The sequence below is a fragment of the Dermacentor variabilis genome, chromosome 7, assembly GCF_050947875.1.
Source record: "Dermacentor variabilis isolate Ectoservices chromosome 7, ASM5094787v1, whole genome shotgun sequence".
Lineage (NCBI taxonomy): Eukaryota > Metazoa > Arthropoda > Arachnida > Ixodida > Ixodidae > Dermacentor > Dermacentor variabilis.
Window position 1 is genome coordinate 61,956,054 of NC_134574.1, and position 22,890 is coordinate 61,978,943.

At 48.1% G+C, this 22,890-nt stretch overlaps 1 protein-coding gene across 1 annotated transcript in view; it reads right to left on the reverse strand.

Moving 5' to 3' along the window:
* Nucleotides 1-1,983: 1,983 nt before the first annotated feature.
* LOC142587478 (salivary peroxidase/catechol oxidase-like) overlaps nucleotides 1,984-22,890 on the reverse strand; it is a 152,508-nt gene continuing 131,601 nt past the window's right edge. Inside the window, exons 14-16 of the mRNA XM_075698526.1 lie at nucleotides 18,533-18,702; nucleotides 11,382-11,487; nucleotides 1,984-2,241 (exon numbers count right to left, since the gene is read on the reverse strand). Of these exons, the coding sequence (XP_075554641.1) occupies nucleotides 2,154-2,241; nucleotides 11,382-11,487; nucleotides 18,533-18,702 (364 nt within the window). The 3' untranslated portion in view covers nucleotides 1,984-2,153. The remainder of the gene's footprint in view (nucleotides 2,242-11,381; nucleotides 11,488-18,532; nucleotides 18,703-22,890) is intronic.

A 22,890-nucleotide genomic window follows, 5' to 3' on the forward strand; every position in this document is an offset into this window, starting at 1 on the left:
AACAGAAGAAAATAATTATGGCTAATATATATAGCTATCACATGAGTTAAACCAGAAGACAGCCGCGAAACCGAAATGTAGTTCAAGGAAGCCCACCAACACGTTCTCCTTCCTGAAACCACAGAATGCTATGCGCATGAACTTGAAAGCATTGACAGAGCAGGGCTCAAGTTGTTTGCTTTTTATAAATATAAAATTCAATCAGTCGAATTTTCCCACTCTGGCGCTTTTACTTCTACATTCCCTATCCCGTGGTTACACCCGGCTGGTACAAAAAGTGCAAGATTAAATACTAAGCGGGAACAAAGCAAACCTCCCCTGGAACATTTTTTTAATCTTTGATGCTCAGTACATGCAACTGTCGGAACTGACATATTGGGTTTGAGTAGGCTTCTCATCGCGGTTAGTAGACGACAGGTGACAAATGCCTTGCGCACCAGAAAGTTTCTTGCAGGCCATTTCATAGCAAGAAACAAATTTAAGCATCATGGCTTAAATGAACAAGGTTCTAGACTTTTTCCGGCGTTCTGGGTCGCGAGTAAATTCAGGACATAGGTATTGCTTCTTGCGTGGCGCTGGCGCACAAAGGTGCGCAACAAACGGGCACGACGGATAGTTTTAACGACAAAAGTGTAGCGAAATCTTTAGCTCACGTCGCGAGCCCGAAGAGCCAATTCAGCAAACACGTCCACAGCAGCGTGTAAATTGCAAACACCTGGGTACATGACAGTGAAGCGCTGACTAATGCACGCGCATCTATACAGCTCCTTCAATGGTTCCTACGCAACGTGGCGGAGGTGCGGCGCGAGTTTGGTGCAAAGGTGTCCCCACCCTGAACGACGGCAGGTGGCGCTGACTTCAAGGCACCTTCGTAGCCATGCTAGTTAGGCGATGTAGAAGTGGGAAAGGGTAACAGAGACATGCAAGGAGGGTTTAAGGTTAAGCTGAACATGGGAGGGAAATACATATGTGGCGGGGAGTAGCTCAGCTATAGAGAGGTTGTGATAACAAAAATCGAAATACACAACTGATTTACCCTCTTAGAAGTGTTAATAGTGAGTCCAGCTAATCAGGTGAGGATTTAATTATAGGATATATTGTCAGTCGTAGTGACCGTAAAGAACACAGTAGCAGTGCCATTCAAAACTAAAATAACTTTTAATGGGCGATCCTGCAACCACAAAAACAGGCTGCACTCAAAGAACGGCGACGGTGGCGAACACTGTCGGCGATTGTCGAAATCTGATCAGCGGGTCAAACGTGTTGGCTTTTATACACCAGTCTTCGAATGTTCCAGAGTAATCGCTGGGATCCACGTGCCTTCCACAAAGTTCTACACCATTCGCGGCCCGCACGCATGTAATCAGATTAGACAAGCTTCAACCATAGAGTAACATAGCAAACATAAAGAGTGGACGCTCACATTGGCGCCTGCGGCCGACTTTGGCTCTCAGCGCACCTAGCGGAATCGGCGAAACGCATCCGCCTCCAAGATGGTCGCGCACGCCGCGAAATCTCGAAGGCCCTAATTTCAATTTCGTTTCTTAATTTTTTGTGTGACCCATAACGTTGCTTAAATTGAGTGATTTCATGCAGGTGCTTGGGCCGCTGTTTATATGTTGTGAGGACGTGACAAAGAGCGTGCAAAGTTTGCTCCCTTCATATAAGTTCGCTTTAAATTCATATTTGCTGTTTCAATATGTAACTTAGCGCAACAATCATGCAACTGTTGAGGAAGTAGAATTTTACCGCTTATGGTATCGTACGTCTAGTAACTCACGCCAAAAGGTCAACCGTTTATACATTTATATGTGCCTTGTTCCTTAAATATAGATCAACTTGCTGCACACTTAAGAACACGAAAATAGCAGACAGTTTTAAAGTCAGCAAGCTCTTGTATTTCCGCGCATTTTATGAGGCTCCGGAAGCTTTAAACAAAGCTTTTCATAAGCATTCTTATAGTAATTACAATATCTTTATTGAACCAAATACGACATCCATGATTCTTAGGGATATGATTTATTCACAATGAAGTTGTTAGATTTCATTGAAATAGGTTCACTGAGCTGTTTAGCGTGGAGGAGTACGCTTACAGCACACAAAATTTGTAGGCAGTCATTTATGAGGCAGATAGCGCAGGTTATTTTCCATAGTTATCTTGTGTGCTCTTTACTGGCCGAATCTTCCCACAAGGTCAAGTTTACGTCTGGTATTTCTTTGCACGCTACCAGGTCGGTGTTGCTGCAAATAAAATATATGCAGGTAAGGAGCACGAAGCTCAAGAAATATTTACCGATTGATGGATTTTATGACTCGGGTTCTAGGGCCATCCCTAGCAGAATGCGCGTGTATTCGATATGGAACCAGCGACTGGTAAAACGGAGTGAAGTTCGTTTATGCAGGTCTTCTAACAATAATAATAATATTTTTGACAAGAAAAAGGCCATGATAACTTTTTTCTTCAGCTGGATGTGTGACAAACAACAAATCATGGCAGGTACGGTATTGTTAAGGAACAGATTTTGTAAAAACGAGAGAACGGGGAAAGTTATGACTACAATAGGCATACCTTTAAATGTGGCATAAAACTTAAGGACATTACAATAATTGTTTGTACTTGTGGCAGCGTTAATCTATTGTTAATCTCTCTTGCTGTGTGAACGTAGCATAAACATTTTCCAAGTAGTCAGCTTATATGCATACGATGATCTTGCTCATCATGGTTGTCAACTCGGAAGTCATGAAATTCAGTCAGTGGCACAAGATAGAGATCAATTCAAGCAGTTGCGTTTCCAATTTATTTATGTGGATTGCATGCATGCATTACATTGCATGTAATGCATGGCACAGTTAAATTTCCGGATATTAAATGCCAATATTAGTTCCAAGGGAGGGGAAAGGCTGTGGCTGGCGACATAGGATTCCACGGCGGGATGAGGACAAGAAATTTAAAGGAATATGACACACTGTGCTAATGTAGGACACGGACTCCATAACACATGTGCGGAAGACATTTTTATTGTCGTTAACGTGTTTAGTCAATGCAGAGATTGTCGACAAATAGATCACTTCCTGTTCATTGACTTGTCTCTTTCTTTATATAAACCATGAAAAGAGTGATTAACAAAAGTAACGTTAGCTATATTTTACGTTGTTTCTTGGCGTCCAGGGAGAGGGTCAACGAAAAGAAAGATTAGCACGCAAGGGGCTGGCGAATCTAATGGCGCCATTGCGCGGGAAACACAACAACGTGCTGCGACTGTGGAAAACAATAGCAAAAGCGAAACATTTGTGAAAGATCTATTCACATCGGGGCTTCTGGAGCGATTAACATATCTACAGTCACGCAATGCTGACGTTCTTGTTTGCAACGAAAACGATCTCATTAGCGGCACAGTAGGGGCCCCGGAATGTAATACCATTCCACTCTGCTTTTATTTCAATCACTTGACCTGAAATACACGTGACTACTGACGCAAGTATTTGGCAGTGACCCGTAGCATTGTTTGAGCAGGCCAATCAAACGCTATCCTCGTTTATAGGTTATCATTTTTGTAATCTTTCAAAGCGAACAGCATTGCCTACTTTACAGACTTTTTTTATTATCCAGTTAACTGACAAGAGGAGAGGAGCACGTAGCAGAGGAGAGGGTATTGGCGGAGCTGGTAGAGCGTAGTGAAAGTAGTTAGCCACTTGAGGAGGGTGGTGCCGCCTTCGCTGATTCCTCGTCTTCTCATTGCTTAGCTTTAGGTGGATGGTAGAAAATTGCAGCGGCGTGCGACGAAGGGCCGAGAATGCCGCCAAAAATGTTCCTCAGCGAAGAAAAGCTGTCGAAGTGAGGTCGCCTATTTGTCGAAACGGCTCGACAAGGCTATGCTGGTATAGAATAATTTTTTATACGCAAAAAATTCATTCTTCCCGGCAATTTCTAGTCGCCAGTGCCACAGCGAGCGGCGTACGGCCACCTTTTATTTATTTCAGAACGGAAAGGTTTCTGGCAATTTCGCAAAAGATTTACGTTTTCTCGGCATAATGATGCATCTTCAATGCGCGCAAATCACCTTGACGAGGTGAGTTTTCGCGATTTTGTGACTTTAAACATCAGAAAGGCGAATTGTGTGCAGACAGAAGACTGTTTACCAATAGTGGAGGGCTGATGGAGAAAATATGCAGAATCGGAAATTATTTTGCTTTTCTTCGGTCTAATCATGCACGTGTACACGCCATGTCAGATAAAGAGATTTCGTGGTTTCTTTGGAGCCGCGTGACAGATAAGCGAAGTGGGGATGACTCCAAAAATGGTTTACCAATCGTGGAGGGCTGATTGGAGAAATAAATAGAAATGCCTGGGGCAACATTACGTTATAAAGTCCTGAGATTCTGTTAGACACGTTTTAGATTGCTCTAATGAGGAAGAAGACCACAGTGTCAACACCGGCTCGCGTCGTACTCCGTAGTTTCGTGAGTTTTTGATGGTGTTTTCAATAGAAAACGCCCCGAAACGCTTTCACCAGCTTCCTAACGTTATAAGGACCACATCGACACCACCCCCGTGGAAATCCGACCACCGAGGGCCCCAGGAGGATTCCTGAAAGTTTCGTCACCACGGGTGAGCCGCTAACCCTAATCAGCGGCGGCAGCCGCTCGCTTCGCCGACGGGGATTCCTGCGATGGCACTTGGCCTAACCATGGTGAACGAAGCGACTACGATCGTTGACCCCCTCCATACAACTTCCGATGGACTCGCACAAGAACGCATGGACCAGACTACCGAACCGGTGAGCCAAGAAACTCTGTACCATAACACCGTGAGAGAAGATCTCAATTGGCAATCAGTACGAACACAAAAGCAACGCAAGCAGGAAGCCTTGGAGAGGCGACGCGGTAGTGTAAAGCCCCAAGACGCCGCGACTACCACTAAGACATCAACAACGCGGAGAGTCGCTAGACTTCCACCGCTACCGAAAAATGACTACAAAATAATCATTCGTCCAAATCAAGGACTACCATTAAGAAACGGGCTCACTCATACACTTGCACGAGCGATCATCGATGCGTGCCGCAACGAGTTCACGGATGAGAAATTCATTGTGAGAATCAACGCGGGATCCAACATAGCCATCCTATCGACCCAGTATGAAGAGGTCGCCGAAAAAGCAAGACACATCCACACCTTAACACTTAGTGGCTGAAGTCACGCAGTGCGCGCATACACCGCCCAAGGAGATGGCACCCTCAGAGGAGTGGTACATAGAATACCGTTGCACACAACTACTGAAACCCTCATGGCCCACCTCAGAGTGAGAACACAAGACGCGGAAATCCTCACAGCCAGGATGATCGGTGCCACTCAAAGTGCAGCGCTGACCTTTATTCGTCCCCATCTACCACGATTTTTGTACTACTACGGAGGTGAACTCCGTTGCTATCCATTTAGACCGACGTTCCAACTCTGCAAGATCTGCAGGGAAAAGGGCGACCGTACCGACGTTTGCCCGAACCCAGACAGACCCATCTGTAGATTCTGCGGACTGCTTAATCCAACCGACGGACACAAATACGAGATAAACTACGCCTCGTGCGGAGAGGCCCACCCAAACCGTGACCACTCGTGCAAACAGCGACTCAAACCGGTTCGACCCCGACCCACACCAACGTCAGCCCCGATGAAGTCGAAAGCCCCCCGATGGTTCGCCTCGGAAGACGAAGAAGAGACCTACAGGGCGGACACTCGCGGCCGGCCGGTCAATACCGAGGAACGCCCCCGCTCCCAATCCCGCTCCCGCTCCCGGTCAGCGAGCCGCGAGCATCGCGCACCACCGACACCTAAAAGGAACCCGTCGCCTCTGGCAAGGAAGCAGAAGCCTTCACACGAGGTAAGCTGGGCGGAAGTCGTGTATCCCAAGCCATGATACACATCCACACCGATAAAGCAAAATCCAGAATACCAGAGAGTCATTGAGGAAAATAGACAGCAAAAACAGCGTCTAACCGACTACGAGCACGAAATCGAAATTTTAATGAAAAGAGTGGGCATGCTTGAATCGGCACATGCTGCGACCTGTGAGCGATCGCCACAATCTCAATTATTACAGCTAAGCACTCTCACCGGACATCCGCCACTAGAATTACAACTGCCCCCCTCCCCCCCCAAACAACACAGCCAAAGCAGCCTCAGGCGCACTCACCGTCTGAGAGCAACCTGGTAACCCAGGACCAATTGCAACAAGCACTGAAACAATCACAACAACAAATAATACAACAAATACAGCAACAATTTCAACAGTTTTTTGCGGAATTCCAAGAATTAAAGAAATACGTTAACGAATCTCTAACCAAGGAACCCAAGCGTAAACGAAAAAGTAGTAAAATGTGCTCCCAGACAGATGAAGGTAGCATGCTAACTTCCGACACAGACAGCACAATACCTTCTAAGTCCCATCATGGCCCGTAAACCTCAAATGGAAAGCGAAAGCATCACGATCTGGTCTTGGAACTGTAGGTACATTAAGAGCAAGCACGCATCCCACTCGCTATATGTGCAGGCGGCGCTAGTACTCCCGGATATTATCTGCCGGCAAGAGGCGGCAGAGCAACCGAAGCCAATTATGGGGTATAAAATACAGTACGACACCAACTACTGTAGGGTGGCCACGCTCGTCCGCAAAGATTGGCAACAACCGTGACAGTGCTCCCCGGTGAGGAATTCCCACATCTCATCACCAGAATAAGGCCTGTCAAGAAGGGAGACTTAAACAAGTCGTATGCAACGTATACAGTCCCCCCCCGCGACAGAAAGGCTGACTCCGCGTCATTGTTCAGGCACCTACGGGGAATGCTGGAGCACCGCGATCGCCTAATTATAACCGGAGATTTCAATGCAAAGCTGAACACGTGGGGCTACTCGAAAGCAGACACCAAGGGCGCCAAGCTCCTAGAAGCCATAGGGCGCTACGAATACACACTAATTACACTACCAGGTACGCCTACTCGAATAGGAAACAGTGCCAGCAGGGACACGACTTCTGATCTCACCATCACCAGCGATACCGTGGGAACAAGCTGGACGGTCCTAGACGACTCGTTGGGTAGTGATCACTACATTATTGAAATCACCAGCGCCTCGGCCAAACTACGCCGGCCCCTAGGGAAGGCCAAAAAAACAAATTGGCCTAAGTTTAGGGAGAGGCAACAGCTCGATTTAGATACAAGTCTGCCTTCCCGGAACATCAAGGCCGCTTAACCACGATCAAGGAGTGGGCCTAACGCATCGAAGAACTATATGACGCCAACACTAAAGTGTACAAAACCGATACCGACACGCCGGCAATCGACAACCATCTCATACACTTATGGGAAGAATGCAGATGCCTCACAAGAAGATCGCGCAAACAGAAGCTGAATCGCAAACTTAGACTTAGGATTTCAAACGTCACTAAACAGGCCAGCGATTATGCCCTGAAGGTTCACAGGGACAATTGGCGCACGTTATGCGATTCGCTTAAAGGCACGCTAAGCACCAAAAAGACGTAGAACATACTCCGCAGCATCATCGATCCTTCAAATACCAAAACAAAAACAAACACAACCCTACAAAAACTCGTTGGCAAATATCCGGGAACCCAGGATGAACTCATACAGGAACTCCAGCAAACGTACATGGGAATCCGGACCGGGCATCCGAAACCATACCCTCAATATCCGGGAGCTCCGAACGAGATACTTGATGCACCCATCACGTGTGCGGAGGTGTACGCGGCAGCACAGAGCTTCAAGAAAAACACGGCACCGTGTCCCGACGGGATCACCAACGCCATCTTGAGAAACCTAAGCGATGAAACCCTGCGAGCCTTTACAAAGCAGCTGAGCGAAGAAATATGGGCACCGGGCGGATCATTACCCGAGGAATCGACTACAGCTCACGTAGTCCTCATACCCAAATCAGGAAAACCGCGCAGGCTCGATCAATTACGACCGATCTCGCTCACGTCTTGCCTAGGCAAGCTTCTTGAACGAATTATACTCACTCGAATAGAACAACACATGGAAGAACATGGACTACACCCCAATTGCATGTACGGATTTCAGAAAGGCATGTCAGCACAGGATGTCTTCCTCCTCCTCAAGGAAGAGGTCCTCAACCCACAACCGGGCAGCAACAACAACATACTCCTAGCCCTCGATGTAGAAAAAGCATTTGATAACATAGCACACGAAACTATCCTACACGGTCTCGCCGCCATAGGATGCGGAGAGCGAGGATACCATTATGTCGTGGCTTTTCTCAGCCACCGCAAAGCTCGCATCGGCATAGCAGGACTACAATCGGACATATATGATCTACCGCAGAAGGGTACTCCGCAAGGATCAATAATATCTCCTTTCCTCTTCAACATCGGACTTAGAAAACTTGCTTTACAACTGGAAAACATCTCAAAACTCGGATGTGCCTTCTATGCCGACAATATCACATTATGGGCAACCAAGGGTTCATACGGCGACAGAGAAAACACATTACTCACAGCTATCGGATACATCGAGTCATACCTAACCACAGCAGGAATGAGGTGCGCCCCACACAAGTCGGAGTACCTTCAATTCAAGTCCGGCCTAAGCAAACTAAGGAACATCGAGCCCACCAATACATCTCGAGATTGCCGGGCAACCTATAAAGCGCGTCCCGACCGCACGCATACTAGTTATGCACGTCCAGGAGAACAACGGCATAAAGCTAGCCCCAGAGAAATTAAATCACGTTATAAGAAGCACCGCATCACTCATCGCCAGAGTAGCGCGCAGCAAAGATGGTTTCACAGAGGACGAAACCTTAAGACTGGTACAATCCCTCGTCATCCGCCGTGTCATGTACGCACTACCGTATCAAGTCAAGCGCGAAAGCGAGACAGAGCGCATGGACACTCGTATAAGAACGGCGTACAAAACGGCCTTACAGCTACCGTCAAGCAGAAACACAAAGAAAAAACTAGCGCTAGGCGTATACAACACCTTTGATGAGCTAGCAAGTGCCACGCTCATAGCGCAGAGGGAGCGCTTCAACAAGACTCAATAGGGAAGAAACCTTCTTCAACGGCTAGGGTACCCGCTGACGCCTCAGTACTGCAAAGAAGAAACACAACTCTTGCCTCACCACATTAGAGAGAACATTGTAGTAGACCCTATCGCCAAGAATATGCACCCCACCCACAATCAAGAGAGAAGAGCAGCGCGTGCCCGCATGTTGCACAAACGCTGTTTCAGAGACCCGGATACGCACTACATGGACGCTGGCCCGTATCCCTCGTCGCCACGGTGCAGGCCCAAATACACACTCACCGTTGTCAATCAGGGAAACCTCGTAGCCTCAGCCTCCATCCGCACCACAAGCAGCGCAGCAGCAGAAGCAGCAGCAATCGCTCTCGCACTTCGCGATGTCGAGAGCACGGGAAGGTCCGCCCGCGTCCTTACGGACTCACAAGCGGCGTGTCGTTTATACATGAATGGAACACTCCCTATACAAGCCATTCGAATCCTGGGTTGCACACTAGAATGGACCCACGGTATCGTCTGGTGCCCCGAGCACGAAGTCCGGCCGGGCAACGAAGAGGCGGACTGCGCAGCTCGAGGTCTCACTAGCCGAGCGACAGACCACACCGTGCTTCAGCCCCCGACAGACCGACGAGCGACCGGCGAGTTATTAACGACAGGTCAACAAATACTACAGGACCAATGGCTCGGAAGAACGCAATACGCTCCCCCACATAAAGCTCTCAATAAACTCCAGGCAAGGGACTGGCGCCGCCTGCAAACTAACACATGCCCACACTTGTCTCGTCTACACGCAATCTCCCCAGACAGTTATACGTGCCGAATATGTCCCTGGTGCAGCAACCACACAGCGACACTCGCGCACAAAACACACGAATGCACCGACCGTCCTGGCGACGCAATTTCGCCACGAGTCACAGCACACACGCTCACTACGTGGTCTTGGGAAGCGAGACTCTCCGAACTGGACCTGGGAAGCGAACTGGCGACCCTCGACCAGGCCCGGCGAGACGCGATCGCCAGTGGAGCCCTGTCAGAGGGAACCACCCAGGAATAAACCACGCAACGGTTTCTGCAATAATAATGTTCCTCCTCCTCCTTCTCCTCCTATTGCTGTAATAATTTACGCGTCATGCAATTTCGCGGCTCTCTCTCTCTCTCTCTCTCTCTCTCTCTCTCTCTCTCTCTCTCTCTCTCTCTATATATATATATATATATATATATATATATATATATATATATATATATATATATATATATATATATGTCGTTGAGCTTGGAGAGAAAAATACGAAGGCACCCCAGTCAAACCGTACTTTTTATATTCCGGGATTACGAAACAAGTTTTAGATGCGTGAAATCGGTCGCATTGATCGAGGCAATCCACATTGAAATGGACAGATTTATCGCCTATCTTAGGCAGCTCATAGCAGCCAGGAGCATAGGAAGAAATTTCTTTGCGTCGCTGCCATGAATGAACAGTCTGCTTTACCTTATAATGCTGGCAGAAGTGTGATCCTTTCCTTGTGTTATTTCAATGCTCCGAACAAATAATAGTCCCTTGGAGGGAAGCCGAGAAATTATGGCAGACATGGTTGTAACGCCCATTTGATTTTGTGCGCATACACTGTACTTTGACGAAGATTGCCTTGGGTGAAGAGAACGCTTGTAGTAATGAAACTTGGGTATTTTCGTTAGTGTACTGTGTGCAGTCTAAAGAACTTTACGGTGGCACTCGCCGTTGCTGGTCCAACAGAGGGAAGGAAGACACTATAAATGATCCTATGTTCATCCACAAAATTGGTCTTCTTGGTTTCACTACCGACGAACCACCTCGTTCGGGATCGTTTTGCATTCCCGTTTTGCTGTTTCGAAAATCTTTGCGCCACTCAACTATTATTGGGAGGCTTGCCATCTCGTCGTCATGAACACGGTGAGCTTGAATTTCAGCTTGATATTTAATCAGATTTTGGGCTTATTTTTAAGAAACGTCGTTATAGTGCGTCGTTCCACGACGGCGGTAACAGACTCGGCCGCCATCTTGTGTATCACGTTACTTCGGTGCGAAGCGGCATCAACAAACCTCGGTACCATAGCTGACGAGTGTCTAGTAAAACTATGTGAAATAGTGCCAGTGTGTACTTATATGTGCACATTATGAGAAAGTGGGGTTTGTCTTGGGCGACCGCACATCTGACTTTCAATAAACCCTTACACTACCATCATTGTTTAAATGTAGGCATGTTTTTAATTTAGTGTGTCATTATTCGGCTAAACTGTGAGGTGAACCTGACACAAATGAATGGGAGGACTATTGCATTGCTTTCGATACTCACTTGCTGTCCTGTCGAAGGAAGACGTTTCGTTGAATGCAGGTCAAGCCTTGGATGTTTTTGCAGAAGACGGAGGCCAATGTGACATTCCGAATCGATTTTAGTTGGTCTATTCATGTGGTACACACATAAAAACAGAAAATGCGAAACCAAGAGGTTAAGCGCTTTGCACGCAGTGAAAATGCCAGCAATTGTACAGCGCTAACTTAGGGTGTCCCAACTAATTTTCCGGTAGCCTGTAGGATGATGCTTCTAAACAGTCGTTATTGGTAATCATGGAACAAATCCTTTGATGTTTCATTGATTCCATTCTAATCAATAGTGAAGACTACTTCGTTACTTTTGCAAGTATTATGACGAGAGAAAGAAAAGAAATCACGAATGTACGCGACGATTAAGACACTGGACACGATGGTTCCCCGTCGAGCACATTACGTGTTAGCCACTCCTCCTTTTGTTTTTTCTAACTTGTCCAATATGATTCACCGATTTCGCAGTATATACACACAACTTGCGCCCACTCTGGTTCAAATATGGTTTGAATTTCCTCACTGTTGCTAAAACGCATAGATAACGACCCAGTAACGTCGGTCAGACATGACCGAAAGCACCTCTCTAAAGTGCATGGCACCTTCATAATAAATTATCTCTTACAAGCTGAAGATTTCTTCAATTCTAAAGTAGTATGCGGCTTTCCTACAAACCTCGGAGAACTATGACCAATATACGTCATATGTCATACCTCATGTGCTTTTTTATTAGTAGGAACCTCGCTTGTTTTCTAGCGGCAACACCTGTTCCTATAGTGCACTGGAGTATATTGCTATGCAATAACGCATCTAGGCAACACTAAGTCATGTTAGGTAGCATATACGTGTTTTCTATTAGGATGTATGTATTTACCACGTAAAAATACATTTTTTCTACCGCCTTGCTTACGTGGATAAACTATTGGCATGTGATTTGAAGAATTGTTTGAAGATTTGAAGGATTGAAGAATGAGTTTTGCAGTTGGTGTTTCTGGCACCGCCTAACCATTTCGGCTATGGTGAATGGTACGTATACATAAAAAGAAATGTCTCAATGAAGCCTTTCAAAATAGTTCCTTCAGCAGTATCAGTAAAGAACGCTGCAGAGAACTTCACAGGCACCATTATGTATGAAATTCAGCTTTCTCCGACATCCTGCGCTCTACTAACTTCTAGGGCAACTATGACATGTTGTAAAACAAGCGCATATTCACCACTGAACTGACGCATAAAATAAAAAAAAATAGTTGCGGCAATGAAATGCAACAAGAATCCTTTCACTGGCGGAAATGTATTCAAATAAAAGGTACAATCTTTGCAAAGCACACCATGCAATGAAAGCGTTGGTAATGCTTTAAAGAACATCATTTGGTTTGAGTAGGTATTCTTGTGATCATATCATCTGTCAAGATATATTGCGGCATTTAACCGCACAAAACTTTCATCGGATAATATTGCTACGGGATAGTATTTCCAATGACGAAGAACCGAGCAGTAAGAAGACGACAATGACGATTAGAAGCTAGCGCGGGCTGTTGCCTCTTGGCTAAGCGCGGCGTTTTCCTTGTAAATATACTTGTACATAGCTTTCCGTCTGCGTCTTCCTACGTAACATATGTGGTGGAGGTGGACGCTCCCTGTACCTCGTCACAGAGCTTCGCAGTGGACGGTACGTCGAGCCTTCCTCCATGGCTCCCGGCGACGACAATCCGACTCCGCCGGCTCCGACACCTATTGCCACCTCGACGACCTACATCACTCTCCCCGCTCCCCATAATCCTGGCGTATTCTCGGGCAAAGATGGGGAAGACGTCGACGACTGGAACAGCCTGTATGAACACGTCAGCCGCAATAACCGGTGGGTTATAGTCTTTTACCTCGGTGGCACACCTAGAGTTTGGTAACGCACGCACGAAGATGAGCTCAACAGTTGAGATTCACTTAAGACACAGCTTCGAGACTTGTTCGGCAACCCGTACGGTCACCAACTTGCCGCGCAGAAGGCGCTTTCCGGCCGTGTGCAGACGTCAACAGAGCCCTATGTCACGTACAATCAGGACGTCTTGCCTCTGTGCCGCAAAGTTGACACCCACATGACTGAGTCCGACAAGGTTGCCCACATCCTCAAAGGCATTGCCGATGACGCCTTCAACTTGCTCGTTTGCAACAACGTAGCGACGGTGGATGCTGTTATATAATAGTGCCGCTGCCTGGAACTCGCTAAAAGCCGACGTATTGACCAGCAGTTTGCCCATCTGCCCATCTGCCCAACACCCCAGCGACATCTTCCTATGCCCACACTCCTCGTCCCAACAACATTGCCGATGTTACCAGGATCGTCCGGCGTGAGATCGAGGCCGCCTATCCGGCTGCCTTCGACTCCAGTCCCACCAACACATCTGCAGTCACGGTCTCACTGATCCAGGCAGTTGTCCGCCAAGAGTTCGAAAACATGCGCCCCGTCCCGCATCTTCTTACCCACCACGTTTCCGCAACCCATCTGAATGGCGCACTGCTGACGACGAGCCCATTTGTTTCCACTGCCATCGAATCGGTCACATTTCTCGGCACTGTCGCAGTCGCTGGAGTTCCCCGACCCGGCCTACTTATACTGCCTACTCTCGCCCCCCAGGTGGCCCTTCTCGTCCCTATGCTGCACGCTCCAATAACACCGCCGCTGATTCTCCTGCACCGAACCACTCCTATTCTCATTCGCCTTCGCCCCAATGACGACAATCTCGCTCTCCCCAGCCCCGTCGCTCCCATTCGTCGACTCCCTTCGCACGCCGCTCCCAGCCGGAAAACTAGGCGATGCAGCGCCTCGAGGTGACGCTGCATTGCTCCCTATGACGCCAAATCCTCTACTGACGTTGCCCACTCGTCCGAACCTTCTTGACGTGCAAGTCCACGATGTTTCTGTGTCTGCACTCATAGACACTGGGGCGCATTTGTCCGTAATGAGCGCTGACCTTCGTAACCGGCTCAAGAAATTTATCACGCCCGCCAGGACGCCTGTTGTCCATGTCGCCGATGGCGGAACAGTCCCCGTAATTGGTATGTGTACCGCCCGCGTCTCCTTCGCCGATCGCTCAACAATCGTCCTATTCACAGTCATCGCTCGCTGTCCCCAGTACATCATCCTCGGTTTAGACTTCCTCTCCGCACATCCTGCTCTCATCGATTGCTCCGCCAGTACTCTCCGCCTCGACCTGCCTGTTCTGGATCCGGCTGAACAACAGCCTACTCGCCTCATTCCGTCGACTTCGTTCGCTGGCCACCTTCGGCACTGACTTACGTTGACTTCGTGTCATCCCCACCAGTCCCCGACGGTCACTACATCGCGGCTCCTATGCAAGACGTCCTCCTTACGCACGGGATCACAGTACTTCATACAGTTTTATCTATTACGGCGAATTGCGTCTGCCTGCCAGTGGTCAATTTTGGCTTTACGACACAAGTGCTGCCACGCGGGATGTCTCTGGCTCAACTTCGCTCATTCGAGGATCACTCTGTAGCATCGATTTCAGTAGACGACCATTCAGCCGATGCTCCTCTACCGTCGCAGTCGGGAACTTGTACCGACGCCGACTTACAGAAAATTATTGCACCCGACATGCCTTCCGAGCACGCTCGCGCGCTCTACCGCGTTCTGATTTCCGACCAAGATAGTTTTGACTTTAACGATCTTCCTTTGGCCCAAACAAGTGCTGTCAAACATCGCATTAATACTGGCGATGCCCCTTCTATTCATCGCCGCCCGTATCGAGTATCTTCGGCTGAGCGTCAAGTTATTCACACCGAAGTTCGCAAAATGCTTGCCAAGAACATTATTGAACCATCATGTAGTCCATGGGCGTCACCTGTTGTGCTGGTAAAAAAGAAGGATGGCTCATGGCGCTTTTGCGTGGATTATCGGCACCTCGGATTGATGACGCCCTTGGCTGCCTCCCACGGTGATCTCTATTTCGCCTCTATTGACCTTCGATCCGGCTATTGGCAGATTGCCGTGGACGATTTCGACTGTGAGAAGACTGCCTATGTAATACCCGACGGTCTTTATCAATTCAAAGTGATGCCGTTCGGTCTGTGTAACGCTCCTGCCACTTTTGAACGCATGATGGACTCCCTTCTTCACGGTTTCAAATGGTCCACGTGCCTGTGCTACTTGGACGACGTTATAGTATTCTCCCCAACATTCGCTACGCACCTCGAGCGCCTCTCAGCAGTCCTGGATGTTTTTCGGCGAGCCGGTCTGCAACTCAACGCATCGCAGTGCCCATTCGGCCGTCGTCAGATTACAGTCCTTGGACATCTCGTTGACGCGAACGGAGTGCAATCGGACCCAGGCAAGATCCATGCTGTTACGCACTTCCCTGTTCCAAAGTGTGTCAAGGATGTGCGCAGCTTCATCGGCCTTTGCTCGTACTTCCGCCGTTTCGTGAAAAATTTCGCGGCCATAGCACGACCACTAACCGAGCTTTTGAAAAAAGACTCGCCTTTCCAGTGGGGCGATAACGAGGCCTCTGCATTCTCGCTTCTAATCGACCTTCTCACAACGCCTCCCATTCTGGCCCTTTTCAATCCTTCTGCGCCTACCGAAGTCCGTACTGATGCCAGCGGTCACGGGATTCGCGTAGTACTGGCACAACGCCAGCGTGGCCACCACCGTGTTATCGCTTACGCCAGCAGGCTTCTGGCGCCCGCGGAGCGCAACTATTCCATCACTGAGCGTGAGTGTCTGGCCTTAGTTTGGGCGGTTGCGAAGTTCCGCCCATACATATATGACCGACCCTTTTCGTAGTCACAGACCATCACGCGCTTTGCTGTTTATGCTCATTGAAAGACCCTACAGGAAGACGGTCTCTGGGCCTTACGCCTCCAAGAATATTCGTTCTCTGCCACCTACAAATCTGGCCGACTACACAAGGACGCTGATTGCCTGTCTCGCTACCCGGTAGACGAGCCTGACGACGCCGACAGTAGTACCCCCGACGGCGTTTTCTCTGTGTCTGCCTTCGCTAACATCGCCGATGAGCAGTACCAAGACCTATCGCTGCGAGTACTCATCGAACGTCTGCGCTCTACACCTACCGACGCACCCGTTCACCGATATGTCCTCCAGGGCGGCATTCTGTACCTAAGGAACTTCCTCCCTGATGGCCCTGATCTTCTTCTTGTTGTGCCAAAACATCTACGACAGACTGTGCTCTTTGAGATGCCTGATGCACCCACTGCAGGACAGCTTGGGGTAACCCGCACGTACGACCGCGTCCACCGCCGCTTCTAATGGCCTGGTCTCGCTCGCTCCGTCCGACGCTATGTTGCTGCCTGTGATGCCTGCCAGCGTCGGAAAACGCCTCAGGTGCTACCTTCCGGTCATCTACAACCGATCACCGTCCCTGTGGAACCGTTCTTTCGGGTTGGATTAGACCTCCTCGGTCCCTTTCCCACGTCATCCTCTGCGAACAAATGGGTAGCAATCGCAACTGATTACGGCACCCGATACGCTATGACGCGAGCTCTCCCTACCAGTTGCGCCACTGACGTCGCGGACTTTCTCTTGCGCAACATTATGTTAATGCATGGCGCCACGCGACAGCTGCTTACTGACCGTGGTCGTAACTTCATCTCGAAAGTTATCGCCGACATTGTGCGTTCCTGCTCTATTCAACTCAAGCTGACTACTTCATACCATCCTCAAACCAATGGCTTGAGAGAGAGGTTAAACCGTACTCTTACCGACATGCTGTCCAAGTACGTTTCGAAGGACCACCACGACTGGGACGTTGCCCTTCCTTACGTCACATTTGCTTATAATTCTTCCCGGCACGACACCGCCGGATTTTCTCCGTTTTATCTACTCTACGGTCGCGAACCGACCTTGCCCCTTGACACGGTACTTCCTCCTGCTGCGGTCTGAACAACCGAGTATGCGCGCGACTCCATTGCTCTCACCGGCCATGCACGCCAGCTTGCCCGTGCTCGACTGACGGACTCGCAAACCACGCAGCCGCGTCAGTACAACGCCCGCCACCGTGACGTAAAGTTTTCGCGTGCTGCACTCGTGCTCCTGTGGTCGCCCTCTCGTCACGTGGGACTTTCAGAAAATCTCCTTTCGCGATACACAGGGCCTTACCGCGTGCTGCGCCAGGTGACGCCTGTGACGTACGAAATTGCTCCTGTGAGCTCAACCTCGTCATCTAATCTGGCATCTAGTGATGTCGTGCACGTCTGTAGGCTCAAGACCTACTACACTGCTTCAGAGTCCGGCCTTTAGTCGCTCTGGGACGGCGCTTTTGCCGCCGGGGGTAGTGCCACGGGATAGTATTTCCAATGACGAAGAGCCGAGCAGTAAGAAGACGACGACGACGTTTAGAAGCAAGCGCGGGCTGTTGCCCCTTGGTAAAGTGCAGCGTATTTTCTTCTAAATATACTTGTACATAGCTTTTCGTCTGCGTCTTCCTACGTCACAATATTGTGACTAAGATCACCGTCATTAAACTAAACTTTATTTGTCATTCTCTTACCGATATATGACCTTTGTACCTTTGCATTAAAACCACCGTATGTTTGCCGCCATCACCAGCAGAAAGCCAAACAGTTTAAAGGCAATTACCCTAGCCACTCAAGGCTGAATTGGTCGTGATCCTATAGGAACTCAGTTTTTTTATTCTAATGTATTCGGTACACCTGTGTGAGTGAACATTTATAAATTATAGTCACCCGTGGTATCTTTGTCCTACGTGTACGCATCAAGGTCATGTATTTCGCAACTGCTTCACAGGTTTTTCAACGCTTCCTCCTCTCCTTTCTACTAAGGTTTTCTGTTCGAAAATTGTCTCCCTATGCAGAGTATCTTGCACCATAGCGTAGCTTCAAAGGGCACCTGCCCAAGGGCTGCAGATTACCAGTAGTACGGCAAAACTCTTGAATGTTTCCTCTAAATTTCTTTGCAGCCAAATTGCATAAAATGGCTTGAGAAGAACTTTCTAGTCATGTATTATTCGTTTCCCCTAATACCAATCGTTATGTATTCTTCATTGTTTTAACTTAGTGCCGCTTTCATACACAAGCCGAAAGTTAGAGTACACAATTTCTTTTTAATCCAAAAGTATCCAAACTTACCTTCTTTAAAAGAGCCCGACTGGTTGCCATGCTCGTAGTAAAATCTATCACCGAATTTGAGCCCGTAAAACACCTCAGCGATGATGCAGGCGAACGTTTCGCCAACCTGTGCTCCTTCAATTGGCTTTTCGGAAAGGCCGCCGGAAAATAAGTCAATGTCAGTGACGTTTCTGTGCAAAAAAATAGAACGCCAATAAACATCTGAGACGGTTCTTTTGAGGCAGCGAAAATCATGCAAATACTAAACAGTGTGACGAGGCATATTCGTGGCGTCAGGTGACAGCCAGAAACACAACAGCCGCAATGACAGCTCAGCTTGTTCTTGTTCTTGTTCCCCAGTGAAGTGGCGCAACCGACTCAGGGGGGTCGGTCATGAATCGGGTTGCGAAGGAACTGTTCGCATTTCTTTTGAATAAGCATCTTGGAAATGGAATTTGAAGTGTGTACTGCTGCAAGCATGAATAATCAAATATCTAGATATTTTGTAAATTTTGTGAGCATGGTAAGAATTTAGGAGAATTCTAACATGCAATTCTCTGTCTCGCGCACAGATATGCAGAGGGCTTCACAAAGGTTACTGTGGCTGTAACCCAGTATGGTAGCCCCAAAGGAAAGAGTTACAGGAAGAGTCAAATTGAAGCAAGTTTTTGGAAGGGTTCTTATTAAAATATTTTTCGTTGAATAATGAAACAATGGCATGCCAAAAAGAAGCGTTCCAGTGATTCCCTATCACTGCACAAAAGGCACAAGGGCGATGTGGGGCACAAACGCGCAGTTGGGGGAGTCGGCAACGTAACTTGGAATCATTACTTCAATTTTTCTAGAGGAGCACCATGTGTTGTGTCAAAAAAAAAGGAAAACTCAGATGCGGGAAATCAGATCTTGCCAATTATGATTGCGCGAAGTTATTTCTAGTGGCATATTTTGTGAATCGCGCCATAGTGATGAAAGCTGACGCAGGTAAAATGGGGATCTGGAAGAGCGATCTGGCTGCGCAGCGCGGGAAGGGGACTGTGTTTTATAGTTTTTCTTTCTTACAAGTGTTTTGTTTTCTCATCATGGGCGATTATGCTCACTTGCTCACTTGATTACCCTCACTGTGATAGGTTTTGCACATTTGCATCATTTGCGTCTGGTACACGTGCGTGATGTGTCAAGTGCGCAAGTGCCGTGATCGGAGTGGGTGAGCCATGCGAAGACGACGATGACCCGCTGCAGCGGTGGCACGAGCACGCCGAAGAAATAATTCGGACAGCAGCAACAACAAGCGAGCAGGGAGAAAATAGGAGGAAGAAATTCCGGGGGGACGGGGCACAACAAGACTGCGTGGAGGAAGGAGTTCGCCAGTACTCCAGGCATAGGAGTGAAGTGGTCGGGCATCAGGCCCATGCTTCGTGCGTTCTACTTGACCAGGGTGACCTTCCAGGGGCGTGTCACCAGGTTCGCACGATCGCACGCAGGAACGTGCCGAGCGACGTCTGGAAAATGAGTACTTGACCGGTAGCAGAGGTGAAGCCATTTGGCTTGGTGTCCGGCGTCGAGATCTCTACTGTGCCAAGGCCACCTGTCCTTGCTCTCAACGTCGCAACGGCACTTACTCCTGTATCACTGGATCCCGGGTGTTCGCGTAAGCCTGACGAGAATTTTTCTTCAACAGTGTCTTCAGCACCGTTTCTATGCTTTGGGGGCTGCCTCCGTCGCCATCTCGTGTTCATCTCGCAACTTCACTGCAGAGTGAAACTCTATGCCCTTTCTGAGTTCGACCCTTTCTTTGGAGACCTAATTCTTTTTTCGTGTATGTGTTTTATTAGTTTGTAGAGTTTCCGCTCCTCTTTGTGGTCAATGTTCTTTAATGAATGGCTTGGAGTGTGATAACGAACAACTTCGTCACTTCATGCATTGAGCCAATGCCTCAGCTAGGATTAATTAAGTGAAAGGACCTCATCACAACGTGTCATGGAAATATTTAACGTCTACTGCACCTCGCGTGCGGCCGCGGCACGTTTCCTGAACAATTCTTTATGATAATGAACTGTGCAAAGAAATGTAGAAGAAGAGAAAAAACTTGGACTGACGATTACGTTTCCAAATACCAGCAATAAATTTTTACCTTATCAGGGCGGGTCTGGTTCCGTGCTCTCTGTGCCCAATCTCCGGAGAAGCCGAGACCATACATGTTTTTATTATTCTCTCACCGTTTTTCTTCTTTAAGAAAAAAAAACTGTTTCAATTCAAGGAATAGCCAACTTGCTTTACATTTTTCGTTCCCGAATATTCTTCCTCCAGGAGCCTCCTTTCTTAACACCTATTACACGGAGGCTTGTTCAGCCGTGGAGGACATTATAGTTGTTTCAGGAAGATTTTCTCACGTTCTTCACATGTAATGTTTTATTCAATCCCTACCCATGTTTTGCCCACTGCAGTAATAACAGCGATTTCGGAATGATATTCAACGACTGTCTGATCCCCCACAGACGGTTTGTGCTGCCATAGAAGGCAATCCTAACCAAACCAAGCTGTACTGCGAGCGTCTCCGTAAATGGCCTATACCTTCAGCTATCATGTCCAATCCTGTAAACAAACGCGGTTCATTGACACAGTAAATACAGGGAACATATTCTTCAAAAAAAGTTTCAGGCGTACCTATATTTTTGTATGCTCCTTTCAAGAATTCCATTCCACGGCAGGATGGGAAAGTCAGCGCGACCCTCTCGTCACTTCCACTGATCTCACCCAGCACTATAAGTCACTCAAGAGAACCATGCCTCTACCGCACAAAGCACTCAATAAAACACAAGGAGTCACGTACAGGCGGCTTCAGACGGGCACCTGCCCATGCCCGGCCTTCCCGCACAAACTCTTTCCGCATGCGCACCCTCACAATGCGTGTCGAGTTTGTACAGATATAGCTAGTCTTGCTCATATGCTCTGGGGTTGCCCCCTGGCGACGGGGGCCTCGACCACCAAGGAAGAGTTGCACCGAGTTCTACGCAGCTCGGACCTTGAAGCACAGCTCTGGACTGTCCATCGGGACCGCGACGTTGGCGGAGGGACATGGCTTCTCTGTGTCGACGTGGGAGCGGCCCACTGCGCCCTGATCGCGCGCGCCGAGGGACCTCAAGAAAGTTATTCCACCATCCATTCAGTCCACTTTAGTGTAATGTTTGAATTTTATGTTGCACGCAACGAAAAGATGCAGTGTTTCTTGGGCGTACGTCTGAAATGTTAAGATCTTGTAATTATAGAGTTTATTGTTGTCGCTATAGCTTGCTGTTTCTCGTCTTTAGCGTGAAACAGGACATATAAGTTTTACCCGATTTCCGTGAACGTTGCACAGCTGACCGCACAACCGCCCACGCAGGCGCGCAGTCCGCGTGATTATATGCAGATAGCCAGCGGTGGGCATGTGCTCACGCACAAATGGCAAACCGAGTGCGCGAGGCATCCATGAGTCCGTGCAGATGCCTAACAGACCGCCTAAATAAAAATAAGCTTAGCGACATTCCGTCACGTTGCCACCCGAGCTGGCAAGTGCCGTGGTTGCACTCACGCCGCTTCCCTGCAAAGCGCGATACAAACGCGTGCAGCCAGCGGCGCCTTTTGTTTTGTTGTTGTTGTTGTTGTTTTGCATTGACTTGGGCCTATGCCTTGACAGTTGCTCTCGATCGCGGCGATCAAGGTGATCGTGGTTCCGACGATCGCAACGATCCGAAAGAGCAAACTTCCAGGATGAGCAGCGAAAAAAGCACATGCGTTGAGAGAGAGACTGCAGTAGAGCAGGATTGTCGGCACCTATTCAGAGTGTCCCTTTGCTTTTCCGTTCGCTGAGCACGCCACTTAGAGTTAATGGAAAATAGGGATGTTCAATAAATTTTTTATGCAATTACCCATTATTCATTCATCATTTTAGCCTATATTAGATTAATCGCTTACGATGCAGGGTTCTACTGAGATTGAATGATTAAACGAAATTTTTGGCGGGTTCTTTAGACAGGTTCAAACACAGTTATCTGCTTTTGTAGGAACCTATATTAATGCTGGAGATGTGGCACCACGTTTGAAGCACAAATGTGTGAGGTTTCAAAAAGAAAAATCTTTCAATTTTAAAGCCTTATTAGTGGTGGCACTAGTGGTCTTTTAAAATATCAACAATATATGTTATAAATGGAAATTCGGGTAGAATTGAACAAGACACATTGCACTAGTGACCACTGTACTGTAAAGTTAAATAATAAATGACAATAATGTCAGTAGTGAAAGTTGAAGTGCAACTAAAGTATGCAAGACATTGCAATATGCAAAGGAGAAAAGACAATTGATGTTTTAGGATTTCACGCCACGTGCTCTCTCCTACAGAG